General features: G+C 41.4%; 1 protein-coding gene across 1 annotated transcript in view; it reads left to right on the top strand.

Annotated features, from left to right (window-relative positions):
• Positions 1 to 24052, top strand: part of MDFIC2 (MyoD family inhibitor domain containing 2) — a gene marked incomplete at its 3' end in the record, with an annotated part of 41264 nt that extends 17212 nt beyond the window's left edge. Inside the window, exons 3-6 of the mRNA XM_083426783.1 lie at positions 3955 to 3993; positions 12976 to 13044; positions 16901 to 17116; positions 23793 to 24052. Coding sequence (XP_083282909.1) covers positions 3955 to 3993; positions 12976 to 13044; positions 16901 to 17116; positions 23793 to 24052 — 584 coding nt within the window. The remainder of the gene's footprint in view (positions 1 to 3954; positions 3994 to 12975; positions 13045 to 16900; positions 17117 to 23792) is intronic.
• Positions 24053 to 24876: the final 824 nt, after the last annotated feature.

Raw genomic sequence — 24876 nt, 5'->3', positions numbered from 1 at the left:
GAGCATGAAATCCAATCTCTGCGATTGGAAAAGCGTGTTCTCCTTCATGGAGAGCACGTGTTGTGGTGGGGGCCGCCAGGACACTCCAAAGTTGGGGGAGGGCTAATTGATCGTTGGCCACTGATGCGATTGGGGCTTCTCTTGTTGTTGGGAAGAAGTTAATGTTGCTATTTGTTGATTGACAGCCAGAAATGCTAAAACTCCTTGCACGAGGCTAGGGCTTCCTCTTTTCACCCGTGAATTGGATTGCCCGCCCCCCCCCCGAGTTAGGGTTGTTCGTTTTGACCTTGCTATGCCTGTCATGGGGTCGTCTGCTCTTGGGGCAGGGGCCCGGTAGGAATTTTGTCCATCTGGCTGATTGGCTGGGGCCATTTGGGTTTTGCCTACTGCGTAGCAAATCGCTACAACTTGTAAGGTTGTGGTTAGGCACTGGTTTATGGTTTGGTTGGTTGAGGGGCATGGATTGGCTGTGCCTGCCCCTCTAATGCTGCTGCTGTAAGGGATTCCGTTAAAGGAATCGGGGGCTAATTATTGCTTGTCTACTCTGTCAAGGGGGCTCGGGCCATAGCAATGAGCTCCTGGTTGCATTTGGGAAGGGTAGAGGTCAGGTTCCCTGCTCCGTTGCTACCCCCAAGTGTATTCCCCTTTTCTGACTTTCGCATCGTGCAGAATGTCAGTCTGTCCCCCATGCTGGGGGCAGATAGTCCCAACCAATGCCTAAGCAACCACTCACATTTTTGTATTTTAATAAAGTTGTGGCCAAAATTATGCCAAAAACCTTAACCAAAAATTCTGTGTGATGTGTGAGTTATTGGGGTGGCCCTGGGGACCTTGACACGCAACACTGAGCACTCAGGATTCTAAATCTTCCTGCAAGATTTTGTTTAGTGAAATGGTTGTGGAACCAGCCAACAAACATGGGATTACTGGGGGCAGTGCACCAGAGCTTTCCAAATTTTTCAAGTTGGCGACACACTTTTTAGACATGCATCATTTCGTGACACAGTACTTCAGTTTTACTAGCAAACCGGGGGATTAAACTAACCCGTTATAAGACATGAGGAGTGTTCGCGTGACACACCTACACGCTGCTGCCGACACCCTAACATGTCGCGACAAACAGTATGAAAAGCTCTGCCCTACACAGTTTGAGTCCTCACACATTATTTTGAATGGCTACAAGTGACTGGTTAATTTGGAGCATCATAGAACGCTCAAGGTGGAATGCTGATATTTTGATCCATGGAGAAAGCAGCCTCTAGTGAGTGATGCAGCCTGCTTGTGAAGCAAAAGCAATACACCAGAAATATGTGTTCTTTCCCCCATGAACAAGAATGAAGAATGAATGAATCTTTAAGCAGACAAAAATTCACATAATAATTGATCTGGGTATATGTGTGTTTGTGTGTGTTCCCACTGAGCAATGTATTTTCAATAGTCACTTATAAATCTTGGTTCATGCAGAGAGGCTCAGATGACACTCTGCCTCACAGATCTATGAATGCAGATGGTTTACTGTGTCAATCTGTGTGTATTCTTCAGTGTGCCAGTTGTTAGAAGAGTTGCTGATCTTTTACTAAGCAGCCTCAACAGCACAATCTTCATTTTGTTTAAGGTCTGCCGGTTTTTGTCAGCACCCCATTTCAAGGGAGGTACGTTGTTCCTATATTTTATTGTATTTTCAATTACAACATTTACATGCCTCCTATTTGCAGAAAGTTCTTTGGGTGGTTGTCATGGCACTGCGAGGCAAGGGATGTCCAGAGTGAGGAATGAACAAAAAAAATGGTCAAAAGATTATAAGTTAGGGAAAAGGCATGTTTATCAGTCCTACATCTCCCAGCTACTCCTAGGTGTGCACTCAATGAGGCAGTTGCAACAACAGAGAGGCCCCACCCTGACCTCATTGTATGTATCTCCCCCACCTGAGGCAGGCAAATACTTCACCTGTGGGGAACCTGTTTCTGCTCCTCTCACTTCGATCCTCTTCTGGTCCTGGGAGACAATGGAGCAGCAGAGGTGGGGGCAGGAGGAGGAGGTGTGCAAGCCCTTGACTCTGTACCAGCCTGATCTTTCTCTCCCTCTGCCGCCACTTGTTCTTCATGCTCCAATCCCGCAGCTTCTCCTGCCTCTGACTCTCATCTCCTGGATACTACAGGGTCCCCCAGCTAACTGATCCCTTCTTCCTTTTTTTTTTTTTTTAAATAATATTTATTAGATTTTCCACAAATACAAAAACAAAGTTACAAAGACAAAGAAGACAAAATACCACAAAATACCACAAAATAGAAAAAAGAAAAAGGGAAAGAAGCAAAAACCCAAAGGTACATAAAAACATCCTCCCTCTACCCCACCAACACAAAAGAGGAACAAAAAAGCAAAAACATTCAAAAAGAAAAAAAATCCATTTTTCAAATTCCATCTTTCAATAACTTATTTCCTCGGCCTCCTCCCACCTCCCTTTTTGTATTCCAGTTATTAATCAGATGATCAAATTCTTTCCATCTTTCACTGCTTACTGCTTATTGCTTATTCACTTATGTACCTTAATCTATTTAAACTTTAATCTCCCATCAGCATCTAAAAAACAACAACACAAAGAAAAAATTGTCCCAACCCCAATCTGCTAAATGGAGATAGAAAAAGAAAAGAAAAAACCTTAAATCTTATACCCTTAAATCCTAGTATCTCAAATCTTTAACTTATTTTCACTAAAGCCAGATAGAATCATTCCACCATCTCCCAAGAGTTCTTAATCATACAATATTATGCTAAATACTATTTTTAAAAATTCCCAATTTTTCCACCATCTCTTCCCCCTGGTTTCGGATTCTGCCAGTCCTTTTTACAAATTTTATCAGTCTTTCCTGTCAACGATTAATTCCCTCAACCCGGTTCCCTTATATCCGAGGCCCTTAAATCATCTCCCTGGACTGCCTGCAAGTTTCTTTCCAAGCCTAAAATTGAGTCCCAAAGAACTTCTTTCCCAACGTCTCCTTTAATCCTCTTCAGCACGCTGATCCCTTCTTCCTAGTCAGTCTCCAAGTGCCTAGTCAGTCTTCCTAGTCAGTCTTTCCCGGTGCCCACTCACTAATATCCACTCACTGCTCCTCAGGGTCCAGGCAGTCCCTCACAGTGGTTCCCCTGTGATGTCTTAAGCCTCAGAACTGTTATGGAGAGAGTGGGCATTGGAATGTCGGCTCTGAACTCTGAACAGAAATCGGAGACCAAGCAATGAAGAGTCTTCCCGTTTATTTTCAAAACCTTGGAACCATCTAGTATCTACTCTAAAGAGGAACAGCTGCAGGGGGTGGGGAGGATACCACCTTCACCATTTCAGAGCAACAAAGGAAAGGGGGAAATGATTGCTACATGAAAGGCATTTCAAAGACCTCCCACAAAACGCTGGTACAGAATCCCTAGTAGATTCATGGCAAGAGAACTGTCACACTAGTAATCCTCAACAGACTTTAGCAATACATTCCCATGAACAAAAGGCACACACAAAAACAACCCCAATATAGTCTCATGTAGGATTTTGAGGCAAGAGATCGATAAAAAGGGTTCCTCAATTCGGCAATCAAAAAAACCCCCCATGTTTCCAGCAAAGACAACGTTGAAAACTGTTGTCACTGTTATTCTTGCACCTTCTCTGCTCCATAAAAACTGCTATTATCTTCAAATATATCCCATGAGATGCACTTTGATGACCATCCAACCCCATTTGTGCTATTCAAACCCCAAGCAAAGCACAGACTGACTGACTGAAGAGGGTTGGAAAGAATGTGGTTTGTTCCAGTGAGAGAATATGAAGGCTGCTTTTGAGCTGTGTTTTGAGGGGTTGTTCCTTTACATGATACCCTGACACCCCTGCTTCTCCAGGTGCCTTCATGTTTATAAACATAGTAATTTTTCTTCTCTTCCCTCCCTCCCCTCCCTCCCCTCCCTCCCAAGGATTCACCAACCCTATTTCCCAACCTCTTGGAGACCAAAGTAACTGCAGATTTTATTTTATTAAAAAAATATTTTTTATTAGATTTTCCACAATTATAACAAAAAACACAGAGCAGAATGACACACAAAAACAGAAAAAATACAAAAATACAAATACATCAATGAATGGAAGAAGAAAAAACGAACAATAAACAGATAAACAATAACAACAAACTTAATTCTTTACAAATCCAACCTTTTAAACATCTTGGTTGACTTCCTCTAGTCCCTCCCTTCTGAGTTTTCTTGTAGTTAAAAGTAACAGCATTCCAATATCATTATTAAACTAAAACAATTTCTAATTATAGTCCATCTTATTCACTTTTCTTGACATTCTAAATCCCATTTATTTAATTATAACTTAGTTTAATCCTAGGCCTATTTGTTTCTTTCAAGTAATTTCTATTTTTTTATATTACAATATTTATTCAACTAGTCCTTAATAGTAACTGCAGATTTTAAGCATAAAGTGCAAACTAGAGGTGAATTTAAGTGTTTCCAAACAGTTTCCACAGGCAACCCCATGCCTTAGCACATCACAATAGTCTAACGGGTGCTATCTGTGAACAGATAACAAAACTCTACTAAGATGAATAAGACGTGCTCTCAGGTTGTGTGTGTGCAGAAATACATCATGAGGTAGCAATATGCAAAGCCAGTGTACTTTATGCTGGTTTAATTGAAACTGATGCAAAGTATAGCAGATCCAAACTTGATTCAGCAGCAGGATTGCTGCTCTACTGCTGACTGAGTCGACCTGAGTTTGGTAGAGGGGAAACAAGCCTTTAAAATGGTAGAGGGGAAACAGAATGGCCATTTTTTCAAGGCTTAACACAGTGTAAGATCTGCTAGTCTCAGTTTAGCCCTGGCTGAGCTACGATGAAAGAGTTATGCTATCGTATCTCTGGCTGAGCTGAGGTTGGTGTCTTACACCAACATAGCCCAGCTGAGCCAGGAACCTGCTGGATGAGGTATCCTAACATGGCAGATCTAGGGTTAGGATTATGCCCTTAGTCTAAACTACAACTCTTTTAAGTAACATTCAAACCAACTGATGATCACCCATTGTGCTCATAGCAGAGGCAAGATGTGAACCAAGAATTTCCAGGACTGCACTGTCCTGCATGTGTGTGTCTTACGAATCGCCCCAAGAGAGGACCAAAGTGGATGCAGATTTGCATAGGAATGGCATCTTATAATTGTATAAATATTGTGCAAATATATAAATCATTAAACAGAAATGCAATGCATCTCACCATAGTGGGGAAGAGGGTGACCAGGTCATCTGTGTGCCAGCTCAATCGGCAAGGCCTCTGCTCTAACCTTCTTACGGTTCTTTCTCTTTAAACTGAACATGGACCAGACCAACCCATCAAACAGAGGACTGTCCTCCAAGCCATTAAAACAGAAGGCTGTCTTTTATAAAGTAGGGAACATGGTTATGTTTATTCAGTGGCATAGCGTGGGTTGTCAACACCCGGGGCAAGGCAAGTAATTTGCGCCCCCTAACCCGGGGCAAGGCAAGTAATTTGCGCCCCCCGCTGCACTGTCCCTCCCCCAGATAGTCCCTCGCTCTCTCTCCGCACCGCACCGCACGCCTGGTACCCACCCCCTCGACAGTGGGCGGCGACCCGGCGGCTCGGATCGGATTCGCACAGCCAACACTGCAGTGAGAGAGAGTGAGTGAGCCAGGTAGGGGCAGAGAGCTGCGAGCGCCCCCCCCAAATGTTGCGCCCGGTGCGGCCGGCCCCCCCTACACCCCCCACGCTACGCCACTGTGTTTATTTGACTAATTTCACACTTCCATTCTGGACTTTTTGTTTGTAAAGCAGGTCTAACACAACAACCTCCCCGATCAGCTGCAACAAAGCAAATCCTACGGTGAAATGGAGGCAACTCAGGCTATATTTTTGGAACCCCCCCTCCCCCTTTCCCAACACACCTCTTTTGTTCTGTCAATCTGAACAGAAGTGCTCATGTGATGTAATTTAGAACGGAGCTCGCTTTAAAAAAAAAAAAAAAAAATTCCAGAAAAGCTTTCAGTCAGGAAAAGCTTTGGGAGCTCTGGGGGTATAGCTTAGCTCGAAGAAAGAAAAAGAAAGCAAGTTTGCATTGACAGCTTGATCCCAGAGAGAGGTGGCTGGCTGCTTGTCTAACAGGTCCTCTGGGTCTTGATGAGGCAGAGACAGAGGAACAAGTCATATTAAGTGAACGTGTGCTGCCAATGTTAAAGGAACAATTACCATTATTCTGCATAGTTCACTGTTTGCTGCTGCGATTTCCTTCAATAAAACCTCTTTTCACTTGCCAATTGGAGCTTGTCATGTAACAATATTTCTCATGCACAATACACATCGTAAAATGCCCTTGTGTTTTTAATACATTTGGAGTCGTGAACAATAGCAGTATACTGACAGCAAAAAGTGCTTGCTTTGAATATATAGCAGATACAAAAAGAGGGAGAGGGAGAGCAAGATCCCTCTTTTCAAGTGGGAATAAAGGTGGGTTTTGCCTAATTTTGATACGGAAGCAGAGTTACATCTTATGCATGACTCTCCCTTGGCATTACAGCTCTATACAGGCCATAATTTAAGAGACGCCTTTCTTCCAGTAAGAAGCTGGTACACCTTCCTCTTAGAGAGGTCCTTGGAAGGACTACTTCCTGTCAAATAAGCACACCCCAGCCAGACATATACACATCACACAACGAAACAAAGGCTAGTTTAAGACAATTTCAAGCCTGCGCAGTGAGCAACTGCTAAGTTTCCCATTAGATTTTTCAGCCCAGTTTTGCACATTCAGGATAGATGGTTTCAGCAAGCTTCAGGGGAAAATATATAGCAAGGATTGATCAGATCCAGTTTTATCAAGTAGGCAGCCATTTAAGAAAACACCTTCCGGCGGGCAGAACTTGCAGTTCAAATGACCTTCAGCTCAATTGGATTGCAATACTAGGTCAGTTTGTACTGCAGTGAGCACATTTTGTTGAGCACATATGTTGAGCACATTTTGAGTGACTGTAGTACCTGCTGTCTGAACTGATGGCTTAGCCACCAATTGGGCCTTCTAGCAATCTAAGCATCAGGGCTGGTGCCAGCACCAAGCACACTCATAATGAATATTTTCCAGCTTGACATTCCAAGCAGTGCCAAGATGTTCGATCTTTTCATTTCCCACAATGTTGCTAACCAAATTGCATTCTGGGACATCACTGGAAACTGAAAGAACAGTCAAACACTTTTTGCTGTTTGGGGTGCTGTCACTGCAGCCCACCAGCAAGATACTTTGCCCAGGGCAGAGGAGGAACAAGGAAATCACTAGGATTTCTCATTGCTGCAACTTCCTTGCACCTCTTTACAGTCAGACTAGGCCGGGCCTCCCCAGCCACTCTGGGCAGCTTGCGACAGAATATCAAAAACACAATAAAACATCAAAAATTAAAAGCTTCCCTCAACAGGGCTGCCTTCAGATGTCTTCTAAAAGTCAGATAGTTGTTTATTTCCTTGACATCTGGTGGGAGGGCTGTTCACAGGGCGTTCAAGACAATATAATCCAAAATAGAAAACAGATTTAACATAAAATAAAATTAAAAGATATAAATTAAACAGCAATCAACACAAGAATTTTGAAACAGAAACACAATTCACAGTAAAGCCAAACTTCTTGAAAAGCACAACAAAATAAAGTTGTCTTCACAACCTAAAAAGAGGCAGGAATGAAGCCAGGTGTCTTTCTTTAGGGAGGTCATTCCAAATACCAGATGCAACAACTGAAAGGACTCAGGTGGTGGCGGTCCATGAAGATGGAGCAATCTCTTTAAGGTTGTATCTTAACCCTTATTCCACACAAAGGAAAGTGAGCCCTCCCAGCTGTCACCTGGGAGTTCACCCATACCCTGCCCCTTCATCTTCCACCCATCACCTTCCTGTGTGTATCTTCATTAAACATTTAAAAAACAAAAATATAAGGGTAAAAGGTAAAGGACCCCTGGACGGTTAAGTCCAGTTATAGGTGACTATGGAGTTGTGGCACTCATCTCTCTTTCAGGCTGAGGGAGCCAGCGTTTGTCCACAGTCAGCTTTCCAGGTCATGTGGCCAGCATGACTAAACCGGTTCTGGTGCAACGGGACACCGTGACAGAAACCAGAGTGCATGGAAATGCCAGTTACCTTCCTGTCACAGCAGTACCTATTTATCTACTCAGACTGGCGTGCTTTCGAACTGCTAGGTTGGCAGGAGCTGGGACAGAGCAACAGGAGCTCACCCCGTTGTGGGGATTCAAACCACCAACCTTCTGATCAGCAAGCCCAAGAGGCTCAGTGGTTTAGAGCACAGCGCCACCTGCATCCTCTTACATAACTATAGATAGAGTTAGCAGAAAGGAAAGAAAAAATAGAAGTCATAGAAAAGGAAATGAAATGAAAAAGAAATGAGAAGGATTTCCGATTCTCCGCCTGCCAACTATGTACATAATGATTATTCAAAGTATTCAAAATAAAATAAATAAATAAATAAAATAAATATCTTTAATACGGTCAATGCAAAGCAAGCAATCCATAAAAATAAAATAAAATAAAACATGGCAATACAAGCACCACTGCACCACAGACAACAGTGGAGACATGGCCAGATCAAAAGAATTGGAGCTTATGTTTATGACCAGGTCTCGACCCTTAAGGTTTTAAGGGTTCAATTCAAATGTCACTACTGTTTATTATCGTTCCTTCGATGTTTGCAATTTGAACTCTGTTGCTGTCATCATTGCTCATCTTATTCTTGTTGCAATGTAACAGTACTTTGCTACAGGCCTGTTGATTTCGGGGTCTTTGTCAGCTAAGAGGTGTCTGATATAGGTGTTGTCTGTGCTACGAGGTATTTTCCTCAGAATCGGCTCGATCAGCTCTTTTCTTGAGTCTCGATATAATGGGCAGTATAAGATGACATGCCCGATGGTTTCAATTTCGTTGCTGTTACAGGGACATAATCTTTGTTCGAACGGTATTTTGTTGTATCTTCCCTCTAGAAGAGCTGAAGGGAGAGCGTTAAAGCGGGCCTGGTAAATGCCCATCAGTGTTTAGCATTATGTAGAACTTTGAGATAGTTTGCTAGATGGGGGCTTTGGGAATCGAAAGTATTCAAAATATACACTCCAGGATAACCTCTAGCTGTGTTCCAGATAATATCCAGCTGTTCCTTAATCTGCTGGGCTGTGTTCTCCCAATCTTCAATGCCAGGCATCTCAAGTTCATTCATTGTTGAGGGGTGGGAGGAAAATGTTATTTCTGAGGCTCACCATGGTCATGATAACCTCCTGACCCCACCCCGACCCCTGGCTTGCCCAAGATAGCAAAATGGGGGAGAAAGAATGACAAGGACCTGGCGCCTCACAATAAAAAGTTGTGTTTGTTAAGGTTTGCATTAGAAGAAGAAGCCAGGGGGCTCTCAAGCGGGTGAGCAACAGCCGTGTGTACCTGCTTCTGGTCAGTGTGGACAATACTGAGCGAGTCGAAGCAATGGTCTGATTATGTAAATAGCAGCTTCTTATGTTTCTTCGCCTCAGGCAGCCAAATGTCTTTGGCTGGGCTGGTTATGTATGCATTCACAAACACACTACTGCAAATCTTACTCCTTCCTTTCTTAACTCTGTGCTTGTTAAAAAATTCAGGTATTTCCCCCCGAATTCTAAGCTTTATTTTTTTATTGTTAAAGGTAATTTTAAAGGAAGAAAAAGAATATAAACAATATATAGTGACTTTTGACACTCCATTGCTTTCTTAAACGAGAATAATAAAAATTTGCAAATGAACAAAAGAGTGGGAGGAAGCTATCTGATTTACAATGTTTTTGAGATAAAGAACACTATAAAAAAAGATCAATGTGAATAATAAAGCATTGTTAACTGAGTCATGACATTTCTATTCTCAGGGAAAATCTGAAGAGTAGAACTCTGCAAATGAGCACCTTCTGCCATTTTCAAAGTGGGAGGAAGACATATAATTATAATTTTTGAAGTGATGAGAGTTTTATTTAAATTGCAGGGGGGAAATTATTGAAAAAACATATCGACATATCAATATTACGTAAATTGCTTTAATTTTATTAAACTGATTGTGGGAGAGAGAATCTTTTCTTAACTTCCCTTTCCTGCCATCCTCTCTCTCTCTCTCTCTCTCTCTCTCTCTCTCTCCACTTTTTATTTTGTAGGAAGTCTGGCTACAAAATGTCTTCCAAGAGAGATATTTCTTTATTTGAAAAAAGGGGGCGGAGGAGATGAGACGAAAGAGCTCCAAATGTCAGCCCTACCATATATTTATTCTAATACTTCCAGTAGCTGAGACCTATTAAAAAGATACATATTTTCAAAATAGGTTTAACCTTCTGTGTCTCAAGTGTCTACCTTTAATACTTTTAACATGTCACATTGTAATATGTGCAAAGTTAACATGCTCTTTTAAAAAAAGAAAAAGAAAGAAAAAGAAAATGTATGCAACAGAGATTACTCCAGAAAGTCAAAGTTACACACATGGTATCTAATGCATATTGTCTGTCAGAGGGTTTTAACTCATGGGACAAGAAGTGATAAGTGACCAAAAAATAGAAAAATCCATTTGTAGCTAAGGCAGCCATATAGGTTCACATTCGGCTTGGTTTTACTTGCATGTTGGTCATTGCACATTACTGGCATTACATATTATATGAACATTATATAACTGAGATTTTTGCATACAGGTGGGCAAGGCTACACAATGGAACACTTATCTGTTTAATTTGAATTTCAGCTTTTCATACATAGAACAGAGATGAACTGAACTGAATTTCTTAATAAAATGAAGCCTTTTTTGTCAGACAATTTCTTTGCAATCTATTATTATTATTATTATTATTATTATTATTATTAAACAGCAAATTTTATTTTGCCAAAAATGGTTATAGTGCTCTTATCACATACAAAAGCTGGGACCTTTTCTCTTTGGAAACTAAACATGCTTGGGCTATTCATCAGAAGGGTGGGAATAATTTGGCCAAGTTTTATATGGGGATGGCAGGTGGTTTCTGAGGATACATTCTTGTGCACAGGATATAGTTTAATAACAGTAACGTTAACGGAAATGAATGGGATGTGAGATTTGGATGGGGACAAAGTGCCTGGCCATCATATTATAATAAACCACCCTGTGATGACTGGATGAAGGGCACTATAGAAATTTAATAAATAATAAAAATAAACGTTAAAAGGCCACCAAAAACATTCTAATCTACCCAGCCACTCAGATATGAACTTAAAAGGTGAGATCAAAAATTCACTTCCGATCAAATGTTCCTTTCAAAGATCACACCGTCAGGTCTTCCCTGTTACTGCATTAGCAAATCCAGTAAACTCAAACCAATGTGAATTACTCATACATCATCATAAATCAAAAGAGAAGAGGTTTGCATGGCTTAATGATGTCATAAGCAACCCATAGTATATTTATAGGCTGGTACAGTTTCCTGCTTCTATGCTACTAAAATAAACACTTTCTAAACCCCCTAACATCCTTTTGCCTCAATATAGGAAACAGAAAGGTTGTGAGTGTATGAAAACAAATCACAATTTGTTTTCAATTTCAGATCACAACCACATCTTTATTTCAGTCTTCTAGTTTCTGTTGGAGTTTGTTTTTCTATTTTCTTTGCACCTTACAGAATTTCACAGGTATTCAGTCTGAAAATGAGACCAGTGTGCTGCTTATGTCCTCGCACACACACATGTCTTTCATCTCTTTCTCACACGTGCACACTACATGCATACACACTTGAATTGTAATTTGCTGTAGCCAAGTATTTTCTGGAAACTTGGTGTATCCACAGTGGTTTGCTGGTTTTCTGTGAACATATGTTGCAATCTGACAAGTGGAAGCAGGTGGAAGCAAACTTGCAGGTGCAAGTAGAAGTGATTTTGAGCCCAATTCAAAGTGCTAGGTTTGACTTATAAAGCCTTATAAACAATAACTCACAGATCACCTTTCCCTGTATGAGGCTACTTGGACACTGAGATCAATATCTGAAGCCCTGCTCTGTATCCCTACCTCAAGAGAATGGACCTTTTCCATGGTGGTCCCCTGATTGTGGTATGCTCTCCCACGGAGGATTTATCATCCCTGCTATTGGGCAATATATATATATATATATATATATATATATATATATATTGATTGATTGATTGGTATCAGGCATTTGGACACCACTATTGGTCTGGCTTTTGGGGGTTGAAAAATTCAAGTAAGTGTGAATTTCAAAGGACAGCTGTGTTTTGACTCACCTGCTATTTCAGGAAGTGCAGCTTCGATAGATTTGGCTACAGATGAGACCTGAATCAAATCAGATGAGTCCTGCGGTCTATAATCCAGAAAGGTCTAGAGTCTAGAACAGGGGTAGCTAAGCTGTGGTCATCTATATTTTTGTAGAATCAAAGAATCATAGAATTGTACAGTTGGAAAGGACCATGAAGATTATCTCGTCCAATCCTCTGCAATGCAGAAATCTTAACTCAAGTATCCCTGACACATGGCCATCCATGTTTCACTGTTGAATAGCTCTTACTGTCAGAAAGTTCTTCCTGGTGTTTAGCTGGAATCTCCTTGCTTGTAACTTGAACCCATTCGTTGAACTCCAGCTCCCAGCAGTGTAGCCAATGCTCAGGAATGATGGATTCAGCAAGATATGGAGGGCTACTGAGCAGTCAGTCCTGCCCTAGACCAAAGTTCCCATGGGGTTGTTATTGACCCGGCCAAAAGTACTTTCCCTTTGAGGAAGAAGAGTTGCCCCAGAATAACAAAATGAATGTGCTTAAGGAAAATTAATGAGTGTAAAAATAATATTTCACCCAATAAGCCCTCCCTGTCTTATTACAAATAGTTACTACTCTGAAGTATTATGTTCTTAAAGAATGACCCCTGAATAGCATTTGTTGATTGTATCCTTGTTTATTTTTCCACCAAGACAGTTGCACCAGCTCCCTTCCTCTGCAAGTTCTCCCTATTGTAATTCTGAATACAGCAGATCATCCAGGTAAGATTCTGTTTGTGGAAACATATGAATAATTGTGTAGCATTGTCCCACAAATAATGTCACCCATACATACCTTTTTTTTAAAAAAAAAAATATTTTTATTAATATTTTCCAACAAAATTTACCATAATCAATACTAAATAAAAAAACCCCAGAAATTGCATTTTACATTTCTATTCCCCGCCCCCGCCCCAATTTCCCTTTTTGGTTTATCACTTATTCATTTCTTCTGCATGTAGTTTTCTATACCTTATATATTGAAATTGAAATCATATCTTATTGACATATTCTTAACATTTTACCCTCATATTTATATTTTCTATTTCTGTTTGTTACTTGTAAGTGTCTTAATCAAATCCTTAATCACTCATACATACCTAAAGCCTAAGCTTGCATCTATATCAATCTTAGGACATCATTGAAACAGTTGATTGTTTTCATACCTCCTGCTTTTTAGTTACAAAGAAGGTAACCATCATTTTGGATAAACATCTGGCAGAAGAGAATCATACTCTCAGTAAAGATTGATAGATGATATTGCTGCTGCAGTCAGACAGTAAAAATTTTCTAAAGTGTGGAATCTTTTCAAGAAGTGTTGCAAGCTTAGTTGTCTCAGAGGCTGTTCACTGGAGGCCTTGAAGCAATATCTGATGTGAAGTGCATTGCCTCTCAACATCCAATTCTCAACTCATAGATTAAGAAAGTATTTAGTTGTTGTTAGCTACCCTCTCTTCACCCTAAGGTCCCAGGGTAAAAGGTAAAGGGACTCCTGACCATTAGGTCCGGTCGTGACTGACTCTGGGGTTGCGGTGCTCAACTCGCTTTATTGGCCGAGGGAGCCGGCGTACAGCTTCCGGGTCATGTGGCCAGCATGACTAAGCCGCTTCTGGCAAACCAGAGCAGCACACGGAAATGCCGTTAAGGTCCCATGGTGGGTCACAACAATTAAAACAAAATGTTAAAAACAGTTTAAAGCAACTTAGATATAAGGTGATTATCCCTTTCAGGCATGGGCTCACGGCCATCAAGCATGCGCTCCTAATCCTCTTCTAAAAGTGTCCTTCCGGCAAAATTATTTGCAGACTAGGCTACCAGAAGCTGAAGACAAACTAAGTGGTATAGATGTTCTTGGTTTCCTATAGTCTTAATTTCCAAAGGAAAGGGAGTGGGGAGGCTGTCTTCTTCTTTGGCGATCACTTGTAGCCAAGTAAGATTTTAAACACGGTTTAAAAAGTGAGTCCGTAAGTGACTGTGGAGGCCAATTCTGTATCCACATGTCCTTCCACAGTGGGGACATTGGTTTCCAGGTTGATCACTTTGAGGATTTGCCAAAAGTGCCTTCCTCTTAGCACATTACTCCCTTTTCAAAGTCCATGACACCTTTGGTAAAGGTTGTTCTCCAAGTGGAGCACTCACAGGCCAGTGTTTCCCAGTTGTCAGTGTTTATACTACATTTTTAAAGATTTGCCTTGAGAGAGTCTTTAAACCTCTTGTTGACCACCAGCATCACACTTTCCATTTTTAAGTTGCATAACTCTTTATATTAATTTGTTTACTTATTTAGTGCATTTCTATGTGGCTCTTCATTTTAGCAGTCACATTCAAGCAACAATTAAAATAGACAAGAAAACCATTCATAAAACTATAATTCCATTAAAACCAACCAAACTTCTCTAGCAAATAGGATAACTCTACTTTCAGCTGGACATAGCAGACCTCAAAGTCCAGGGTGGGGGAAAAAAATATGTGTGCCCCAGTAAGGAAGGCTTTGAAATACAGTGGTACCTCAGGTTACATACGCTTCAGGTTACAGACTCCGCTAACCCAGAAATAGTACCTCGGGTTAAGAACTTTGCTTCAGGATGAGAACAGAAATCGTGCTCCAGTGGTATGGCAGCAGCAGGAGGCCCCATTAGCTAAAGTGGTGCTTCAGGTTAAGAACAGTTTCAGGTTAAGAACGGACCTCCGGAATGATGGATCCAAACTACAAGAAAGAAGATTCCACCTAAACATTAGGAAGAACTTCCTGACAGTAAGAGCGGTTCGACAGTGGAATTTGCTGCCAAGGAGTGTGGTGGAGTCTCCTTCTTTGGAGGTCTTTAAGCAGAGGCTTGACAACCATATGTCAGGAGTGCTCTGATGGTGTTTCCTGCTTGGCAGGGGGTTGGACTCGATGGCCCTTGTGGTCTCTTCCAACTCTATGATTCTATGATTCTATTCTATGATTCTATGAACGAATGAAGTACTTAACCCAAGGTACCACTGTATGCTTAAAGTCATATCAAGGTGCCACTTAGTTTCAGTATTGTTTTGCTGACTCCTGTCAATAGCAGTTGAAGGGAAGCTGATCTGACTCCTGAGTTTGCAGACCGTTATTAATCTGTATTAGTTAAGCTGGACTGTGTGCTCTGATTGTTAGAAACTGGCGTTTGGAAGTGGACATCCTGGCTACATTTAATTGTAACTTAAACTGTTGTTGAGCTAACATTTAACTGTCCATTAATAATAGCAACCAAGCATTATATATTTTGCATGTTTATTAGACTTCATTTATTTCATCCCCCCATCCCTCCGTGCCTATTATCATAGCCATAGCATACTGGACTCTAAATGAAAGAGGTAACCATGTGATTTCATGCTGGCCCGCTTCCTTTATATTTCTGTAGGCACGTTCTGCAAGCATTAGATTGATAAAAGACACAATGTAGATGGGCCCATGGCTGAGCTGAGGGTAATTGCATTTTTAAAAAATATGAAATGGAGACCTATAATTGTGCAATGCTTTCTCTTGACTACAATGTTTTCTGGAAGACAGGATCCTGCTTGTCATAGCAAGTTGCTTGTTATGGTGATTGTACTAGGACTTGATCTTGCTGTAACAAGACACGTATAACATTACTTAGTGGAAGCTTTTCAGAATAAGAGCCTGACAGTAAAATGCACTCTATTTTCATTCTTGAACAAACAAAAGTCCTTGAATGACAGCTTCTTTCTTACCCTTTTCTTTGAGGGTGTTGTAATGGGGAATTCAGGTTAAATCTATGCCTTTTATACTTCTCATTTTGATTTCCTCTCCAATAGCACTTGAAGGATAAAACTCAGCTTGATGCACAGGGCAGCTTGTGGATATAGCAAATGCTAATCTAGCATTTACTGATTATTTCCTTCTGATTCTCTCCGTCTAGTGCCATTGAATGCTTAAGTGCATTTCTTGGGCCATAGTGGGAACACTGGAAATTGCACAGAATTTGAGGGTGTGCTTTAAAAGGGGGGGGGGGGGAGTTACACGTTAAATTGAGTGTTGCTAAATTTTCCCAGAGCCAAATTGTTCTTACCTGTGCATCTTCTAAAAACAATGACGGGAAGGGTCTCTGGGACTTGGCCTCAAAGGAACAGGAGGAATATATGACTGTGTGCAAATGAAATGGATCTGAGGGGAAATCTAGATGAAGTTTCCTTGCTTAATTTGTAAGAGGTGTCTGGTTAAGAGCCTGAACCTCTGAGTCAATTCCCTGTTTCCTAGTCCCAGGACATCTCTAAGTCAAAGTTTGCTAGCCTCATGATCTTTGTCTATATGTCAGTGAGTAACAAGATTTATAGATTATTTTTCTGTTGTGTTTTGTGATGATGATTTAAATAAATAGCCTTGATTTTTTTTTTCAATAAAAGGGCAGCATTAAAATGTTTCTGAATTACAAAAATATATATGAGCCCATTACATTATGTTAGCTACAGCAGCAAGTACCTGAATGTTGTCTTTCGTTGATGACACTGAGACATTGCATAGGGCATGTGTGCTATATATTGGAGCAAACTCTAAGCTTCCTGACCATTTTTATTATCTTCTCCACTCTAGAAAATCAGCTAGCAATTAAGGATGAGAAGCCTATGAAAGGTATTGTTCTCAGCTCAGTATCAGAATTCGGCATCACGGACGTGCCATCCAAGGACACCAAAAATGAAAGAAAACTGTCAGAATCTAGTGCATCTACACTGTCGTCCCTGGAGAAATGCAGGACACAGTTCAGCTACCTTGAAGATGATGCGTCAGTCCACGAGAGGGACAGTAATGGTACGTTTTGAAAACTGTGCAGAGCCCTAGACGTAATCCATTTAAATGCTCTGTGCGCGCGCACACACACACACACACTCATGAGGAAGGGATTGAGATTGTGAGAGGGATCATGAAAGATGACATTTTATAAGCAAAGCTGCCGCTGCTTAATAGGAGAGGTGAGGCAGCTGCAACGTCAGGGCTGCATGGAGCCAATACAGTGCTTCTGCTGTGGCGCTGTGCAGCCCTGACCTCACTGCTGCCTTTTCCCTTTCTGCCAGGAGGCTATTGCTGCAGCTTTGTCCCAATAATAGATCCACTCTTTCCACCATTAGAAAGAGTGAGGCAGCCACCTTAGGTGGCAAGTGCTTAGGCAACATGCATACATATGTGTGGGGGGGGGGGGCTTTCCATCTGCTGCTCGCCAACACATGAAGACCTCAAGGCCAAAATGGTTTCCACCCCTTCTTAAGACGTTACCATCCTATCTCCTGGCATCTCCATTGTGTAAAGAAAAGTGGTACTATTCTGAGTTGGGGCTGCATCTGCCTTCCTCTGCTCCTGGCTGGCCCTACATTTCTGGTTTCTGAGGCTACATTTCCCCACCGGGTTCTTCTTCATGGTATGCCCCGCGGAGGACCTTAAGGTCCACAAATAACAACACTCTGGAGGTCCCGAGCCGCAAGGTGGTTAGATTGGTCTCAACTAGGGCCAGGGCCTTTTCAGTACCGGCCCCGACTTGGTGGAACGCTCTGTCACAAGAGACCAGGGCCCTGCGGGATTTGACATCTTTCCACAGGGCCTGCAAGGCGGAGCTGTTACGCCAGGCCTTTGGTTTGGATTCAGTCTGACCCTTATGTTTCCCTCCCCTTATGGTTTCGATTTATGGGCTACTACTAAAATGAGGCTGCATTTTAAATTGTATTTTAACCTGTATTTTTAACCCGTATTTTAATTTACTGTTTTTCTTTTTCTTTTACGTTTTATTGTAATTTTTTTGATGTTGGCCGCCCTGAGCCTGGTTCTGGCTGGGGAGGGCGGGGTAGAAATAAAAAATTATTATTATTATTATTATTATTATTATTATTATTCTCACAAGCACGTTGTGTGGGAACATTGGGTTTCCATATTTTTGCTCAGCCGCAAGAATTGTGCTGCCATTCTCTGGCGAGTGAGTGATGAGCTCAGCTTTTGTCATAACCCTGGAGCTGCAGGGGGCATGGAGTTCCTGCCCACAGTTACAAAATGCTCTCTGCCCCGTTTCCACCTTCAACAAGCCTGCCACCAGGTGTAGCAATGGGGCAGGAGAAAAGGGCTGAGTTTATACCCCACCCATTTATACCCTGCCCATCTGTCTGGGTTTCCCCAGCCACTCTGGACGGCTGCCAACAGAATATTAAAAACACAATAAAACATCAGACATTAAAAAATCCCCTAAACAGGGTTGCCTTCAGATGTCTTCTAAAAGTCAAATAGTTGTTTATTTCCTTGGCATCTGATGGGAGGGAGTTCCACAGGGAGGGTGCCACTACTGAGAAGGCCCTCTGCCTGGTTCCCTGTAACCTCACTTCTCGCAGTGAGGGAACTGCCAGAAGGCCCTTGGAGCTGGACCTCAGTGTCTGGGCTGAACAATGGGGGTGGAGACCCCTCCTTCAGGTATACTGGGCCGAGGCTGCTTAGGGGTCAGCACCAACACTTCAAATTGTGCTCAGAAACATATTAAGACTGATTTAACAGTTAAAAAAAATATATCAACAAAAACATCCAGTATTTCACTGTATTTACCGTTGGCCATTACCTTGTGATCTGTGTCTCAATGGGTACTGGATTGCTCCAGGATGTGGCATCAATCCTGACAGCTTTGTTCCTAATTTTCCATCTGACTTTCACTTTTTACCCATACCCTGAGTTGCCACCCAAAATTATGTAAACCCTTGTCTGGACCCCTGGAAGTCCTCTGCCAGTCAATGTAGGCAATACTGGACCCAGTAAATGGACCCATGGCCTCACTCAGCATAAGGCAGCTCCCTGTGTTTCTGACACCTACCGTATTTCCGCGAATCCAATGTGACATCGGATCTAATGTGCACCTCAATTTTCAAAACCTTTAAACCAAAAAAGTATTTGCTATGCCAGCAGTGTTTTTCAAGCTTGCAATCGAATCTAATGTGCCATCACATCTAATGTGCACCCTGATTTTCGCTACCTAATTTGGCCCCCCAAAAGGTGCACATTACATTTGAGTAAATAGGGTATAAAGATTCAAGTCTGTTGTGCTATGGAAGCCCAGTGCTCCTTAGCTCCTGCAGAGTGGTGTGCCTTTGTTTATACTGCCTCTAATTCCTTAATTTTAAACATTCACAGTCCAGAGGCATAAAATGCCCCAGTATAACATCTGGGATGTGTTTGGCCCTTGGATGAAAAGTTGCTGATGTTGCAATTTATAAAGCAGCCTTGGAAGGGATTGCCATCAAATAGATGGATCTTGTCACATCTATCATATTAATGATCCTTGAACGAAGAAGTACTAAGTACAGATCAGCACAATAAACCACAATGCTCCAAAGCAACCATTAGGGTCGCATCTATTTTATGACTGATCTCTCGCAATAATTGGAATTCTCCTATCTCCCGTAACAGGAAAACATTTAACCGTTGTGGCAACTATTAAGGGAACGGGCTCAGCAAATGTAGATGCCCTCTACCAAACATAGCCTCGTGGACCGCTTAATTTAAACCACAGCAAAGATAATTGTCAACATGTTCAGCTTATCAAACGTGGATCTCTGGCTAAAACATGTTGCCTCTGAATGCTTGCAACAATTCACACATACCTGAAAGCACCTATAGATTTTCAGAGAGAGCTTGTGCACATGCTTCGAGCACTGATACGTTGCAAGGGGTGGGGGCTTAGAGCCTTCTCTGCCTTTCACCTGGCGGCTTTCACTTTAACTTAAATTGAAGGGACAACTCCGTACACACAAATGGACATGCATCTTTACCGCTGAATAACAATGACTAGTGAAATCCGCTTATACAGATGCACTAGGAAAGCACCAAAGTGTGTGCGTGTGTAAGTAACTCGAGATCAGGAGAATTATATAAGGCTCTCAGTCGCATTCAGCTGCTCTCATTTTAAGTTGCAGCAAGTGGGGTGGAAATCATTAACCAGAGGCATGTGACAAATCGATCAGGAGGCAGATTTAGCCTACCTTTAATGAAACATGGGGATAAATGATAATTATCTTGAGATAAAACATTACCTCAGGGTTAAACCTTTCAAAATTGCAATGCATGCAGAAGAAGAAGAAAAAACTTAAATCTTTGTTTTAGAGACAGTCACTAAAATGCAATTGATGCACAACACAAGCACCGAAATAGTTCATTTTTGTTGAAGTCGGGCACATAGCCCAGTGCTACAATTGGAAGCAAGAAGGCAAGTCACTTTTCAGCCCAGCAACATCACTGGAAAAATCCTACATCAGTGTTGTACGTTTGGATCAGGTTACATAGCAGCACAAATCAAGCATGGATTGACAGCCAGGAGCCAACGAGAGCATGGAAATGTAGGGTGAAGTCAGACCAGCAGCATTATTAAATATAGTTCTTTTTGTAATAATTAATCTACCAATGGAGAGGTGAGGTCATTGTTCTTATTGAGATAAATGCAATAACGTCTTCCTTTTTTTGCGAGCAGTCTGGAAAGCAGAAGAGAAAACAGAAGGGTTGCATCTGCGTTGCTGTAATTTGTGGCTAATTTATTTTCAAATATATATAAACGAATGCATAGAAATGAATGCTTAATTGCTAATATCTATTATTTATTATACATCGCCCACTTAAAATGAGGGGAAGGGGGAAGCAAAAAGGCTCATACATGCAGATTTTGCAAAATATGTTCTCACCATTAGCACGGTTTCATGGCGTGTGCTCTGATGGGGATTTAAAAGCATCTTTAGTGTACGGCACGGTCTATGTGCTAAAACATTACTTTATTATTAAAATGTTGTGCTTTTTGTGTGGTACTTTCCCCCGAATAATGGGCAAAGTCTTAAGAGCAATATCCATTCTCTGATTAAAATTATGCAGATGCCAACAAGGTTAATAAACTGAAGATCGTGCATATTATTAGGAAAACAGAGCTTACATTTCAAGTAAGAACTGAAAAGATCCCTAATTGATGAGTAATTTCAAATTTGATATTCCTTCTATCTTGGTGCAAAAGGGTGTGGGGGAGGGAAGAATTTCATAAATATATAGTACCTAAAAGAGAGGAGCCTTAATTACACCATGGACTACTGGATAAAATGATTACATTTTCTACACTGTAAATTCATACAATTAAATGCAGCAGTGTCACCTTATAAAATGTTTCAATTTGATAATTATTTCAGTTCATTTACTCAGAAAAAATACAAGCATGAATTTACTAAGTATCTCCCAAATCTAGTCATTTTCATTCTCCGGGACTGACTTGGAAGTTACTTTTGCTTGTCTGAACTTAAATAGATCCCTGACAAATTTAGATAACTATTAAAATTGATAATATTATGGGTGATAGCTTACTAATAGAAATTAATTCAATGCTGTGCTTCTAGGGTTATTACCTGATATTGTAAAACTACATTTTAATATAACATTTGGGATGTTTAAGGAAGCTTTTGCATGGCTCTTATTATTTTTTTAAGTACTTAGGGGTGAAATTCTTGTTTAATACTGCTCGCTGCGTTAAAGAGATTGTGATGTATAATGAGACTTCTATGCATAAATGCACATCAAAGTGTGATTACAGATCACAATTAACCAAGGGGCAAGACAGTGTAGTCCGCATATCGCCACTTGGCAATCTCTATATCCCTGCAAGCAGCAGGAGACTATACCATTTGCCTGCTTCTTCAGTTGCACAACGGTGCAGGTGTGTGTTAAAATTCTTCTAACCACTTCGCAGGATAGGGCAGATTAGCCAACTTAACAGAACATTAATGTGCCCATTATGGCGGTCTCATTATTGACTCCTAAACAAATAAATAAGATGACTTGACATTTTCTCACATTGCATGTAAGAAGAAGAAGAAGAAGAAGAGTTTGGATTTGATATCCCGCCTTTCACTCCCTTTAAGGAGTCTCAAAGCGGCTAACATTCTCCTTTCCCTTCCTCCCCCACAACAAACATTCTGTGAGGTGAGTGGGGCTGAGAGACTTCAAAGAAGTGTGACTGGCCCAAGGTCACCCAGCAGCTGCATGTGGAGGAGCGGAGAAGCGAACCCGGTTCCCCAGATTACGAGACTACCGCTCTTAACCACTACACCACACTGGAACATGCAATATATACACTCTGTCTATGTAGAGCCAGTGGAGTAGTGGTTAGAATGGCATACTAGGACCCGTGAAACGAGAGTTCAAATCCCCTCTTAGTCATGAATCTCATGGTGTGATCTTGGGACAGGCACTTAATTTCAACCTTACCTACCTCATGGGGTTATTGTGAGGATATAATGGGGCAGGGAAAGAACAATTTTATTTTATTTATTTATTGAATTTATACACTGCCCTATACCCAGAGGTCTCAGGGCGGTTCACAAACAAGATCACAACTTATAAAATCAGATTAAAAACAATAACCCAATAACCGCCTCCCCAAAACAGAGCCACACTGTAAGCCACCTTACATTAGGTGGGATGCAATTGCCCAGGCAGATGCATTATGTGACCCATGAGAGCAGCAAAATAACCAGACTGTACAACATTGATGGGATAAAATCAGGCCAAATCTTTATTGACAGCAGCGGGCAAGGTAAGGGTTGGCATGGCATCGGGTCCCAGGATCAGTTCATCCTTCCACATGCCCCATTTTGATAGAATGGATCTGTCAGGTTTCAACAGCCCCAAACCCGTAATTTGGGAGTTGGTCAGTGTTGAACTTTGCCATGGTGCAAGTGAAGCAAGCAAGGTCTCACTGGGTGGCCAGGGTGCAGATTCCAACCAGGCAAAAACAAAAACGCAGAATAAATAGCAAAAACAGACAGACCTCAGCGTAACACTGAAAATGGAAGTGTGGCACTCAAATTGGAAGCGTAACACTCAAAATGGAGCACGTTCAGCTTCTGAAAAAAGTTTGCAAACCGGAACACTGACTTCCAGGTTTACAGTGTTTGGGTTCCAGGTTGTTTGAGTACCAAGGCATTTGAGAACCAAGTTACCACTGTAATGGGCCCATTTAAGCTGCAAAGTATACTGAATTTCTGCTCCATCCCTGCTTGATCCACACCTCTCAGATGCATGTGCAGAGTGTGGCATAATTACTAATCAGGTTGTGATCATTTTAACACACGGAAATGTTGCTAGTGAAACATTCCTTTAAATGCCTATTAATATTTGTAAAAGTTTGAGAGGGTTTTTCGCTTTAAAGAGGTGATAGATCTGGAAATGCAACGGAAGCGCATTATGGGTAAGAAATATGTGAAAGTAACACAGAACGGATAGATTCGGACATCCCTAATTTGGAATAATTAAGGGTTGTGTGTGCATGTATACATAATAACACCCACAAGAGGAGCCCATATTAATTTAGTTTCTGGTTGAGTTCGGGAAAGTGTGGGAAGTCTCTCTTTATCATGCACTGGATGGGCAACAATGTTCATGGATTTGTGCCTCCTGTGAATCTCACTCCTTGCTCTTCTCCTTTTGAAAACAGATGAATGTGCCACACTCATCTTGGCCTGCTTGTTCTGCCAGTTTTGGGACTTTCTGTTCATGTTGCCCGATGTCTGTGAAAATTGGTTGACCAATGTGTGCTGCCCTTCCCATAGATATTACCAAACCTCAGGCGACGACACAAACAACGGCGACTGCAGCTGTGATTGTGACATTGATTGCAGCATCCTTGAGTCTTGTCATGAAACCAGTGAGTGTCTGGAGCTAGCCCTGGAGATCTCTCAAGTCTGTTATCACTAATGTAAAACAGTTGGCGGCATGTCCAAGAACCATCCCTGCTGAAGCAGACCTAGCTCCCCGAAGGATATACTCGTTTAAAGCAGAATAATAGCAGTAAATAATAAATAAACAACATGTATGAAGAGATCCTGTTTGCTAGCCGGGGTTGTGTCTATGCATCTGGTTATAAATCTTGTACATTCTGTATAGCAGCACACAGAAGATTCCGTTTTTTTAAGGATTTCCTAACTGTGGGTAATGGGGGGCACGGAGGAGAGAACGGAAGCCGTGAAATTGCCTTCAGAGTTTTGCAACAGATTTTATGAATTGTATGTTTGTTTGTTTTATTTAGAATGTTTTTGGGCTGCCTAATCAAAAGTGCATTCTGGAGGGTTCTCAAAGTGTTCAAACAATACTAAAACATTACTAAACACACACACACACAATTAGTCCAATTTTCTGCCTAAAAACCAGTGCAGGCAGCATTACAGATTGTTAGTACTTAGCAGGAAGTCAGGTGGGGCATCTCTAAAGGGCCTGGTGAAATAAAAAGCTCTTCAATTGGCACTAGAAAGATGTTAATGTGGTGCCAGGTGAGTCTTTTTCAGGAGAGCATTTCATAACAGGGGTACCACCACTGAAAAGGCCCTCTCTTCAGCAACCACCTGCCTCATCTTTTGAGGGAGGTGAAGAACATCCCATGTCTTTAGTAGGAGGTAAATTTTCAGGTATATGATGAATTCTGGCAAGTGGTTAGAAGTCATCTTTTTCTCAGGGTTACACAGTGAGGCCAATTGCTTGTTGTTTTAGGGTAGACAAAAGAAAATAGTTCTTTACCCAACACT

This window comes from Podarcis tiliguerta (assembly GCF_965153285.1).
Source record: "Podarcis tiliguerta genome assembly, chromosome: 2".
Taxonomy (NCBI): Eukaryota; Metazoa; Chordata; class Lepidosauria; order Squamata; family Lacertidae; genus Podarcis; species Podarcis tiliguerta.
Note: the sequence above shows the minus strand (reverse complement) of the source record. Positions and strands in the feature narration are given on the sequence as shown.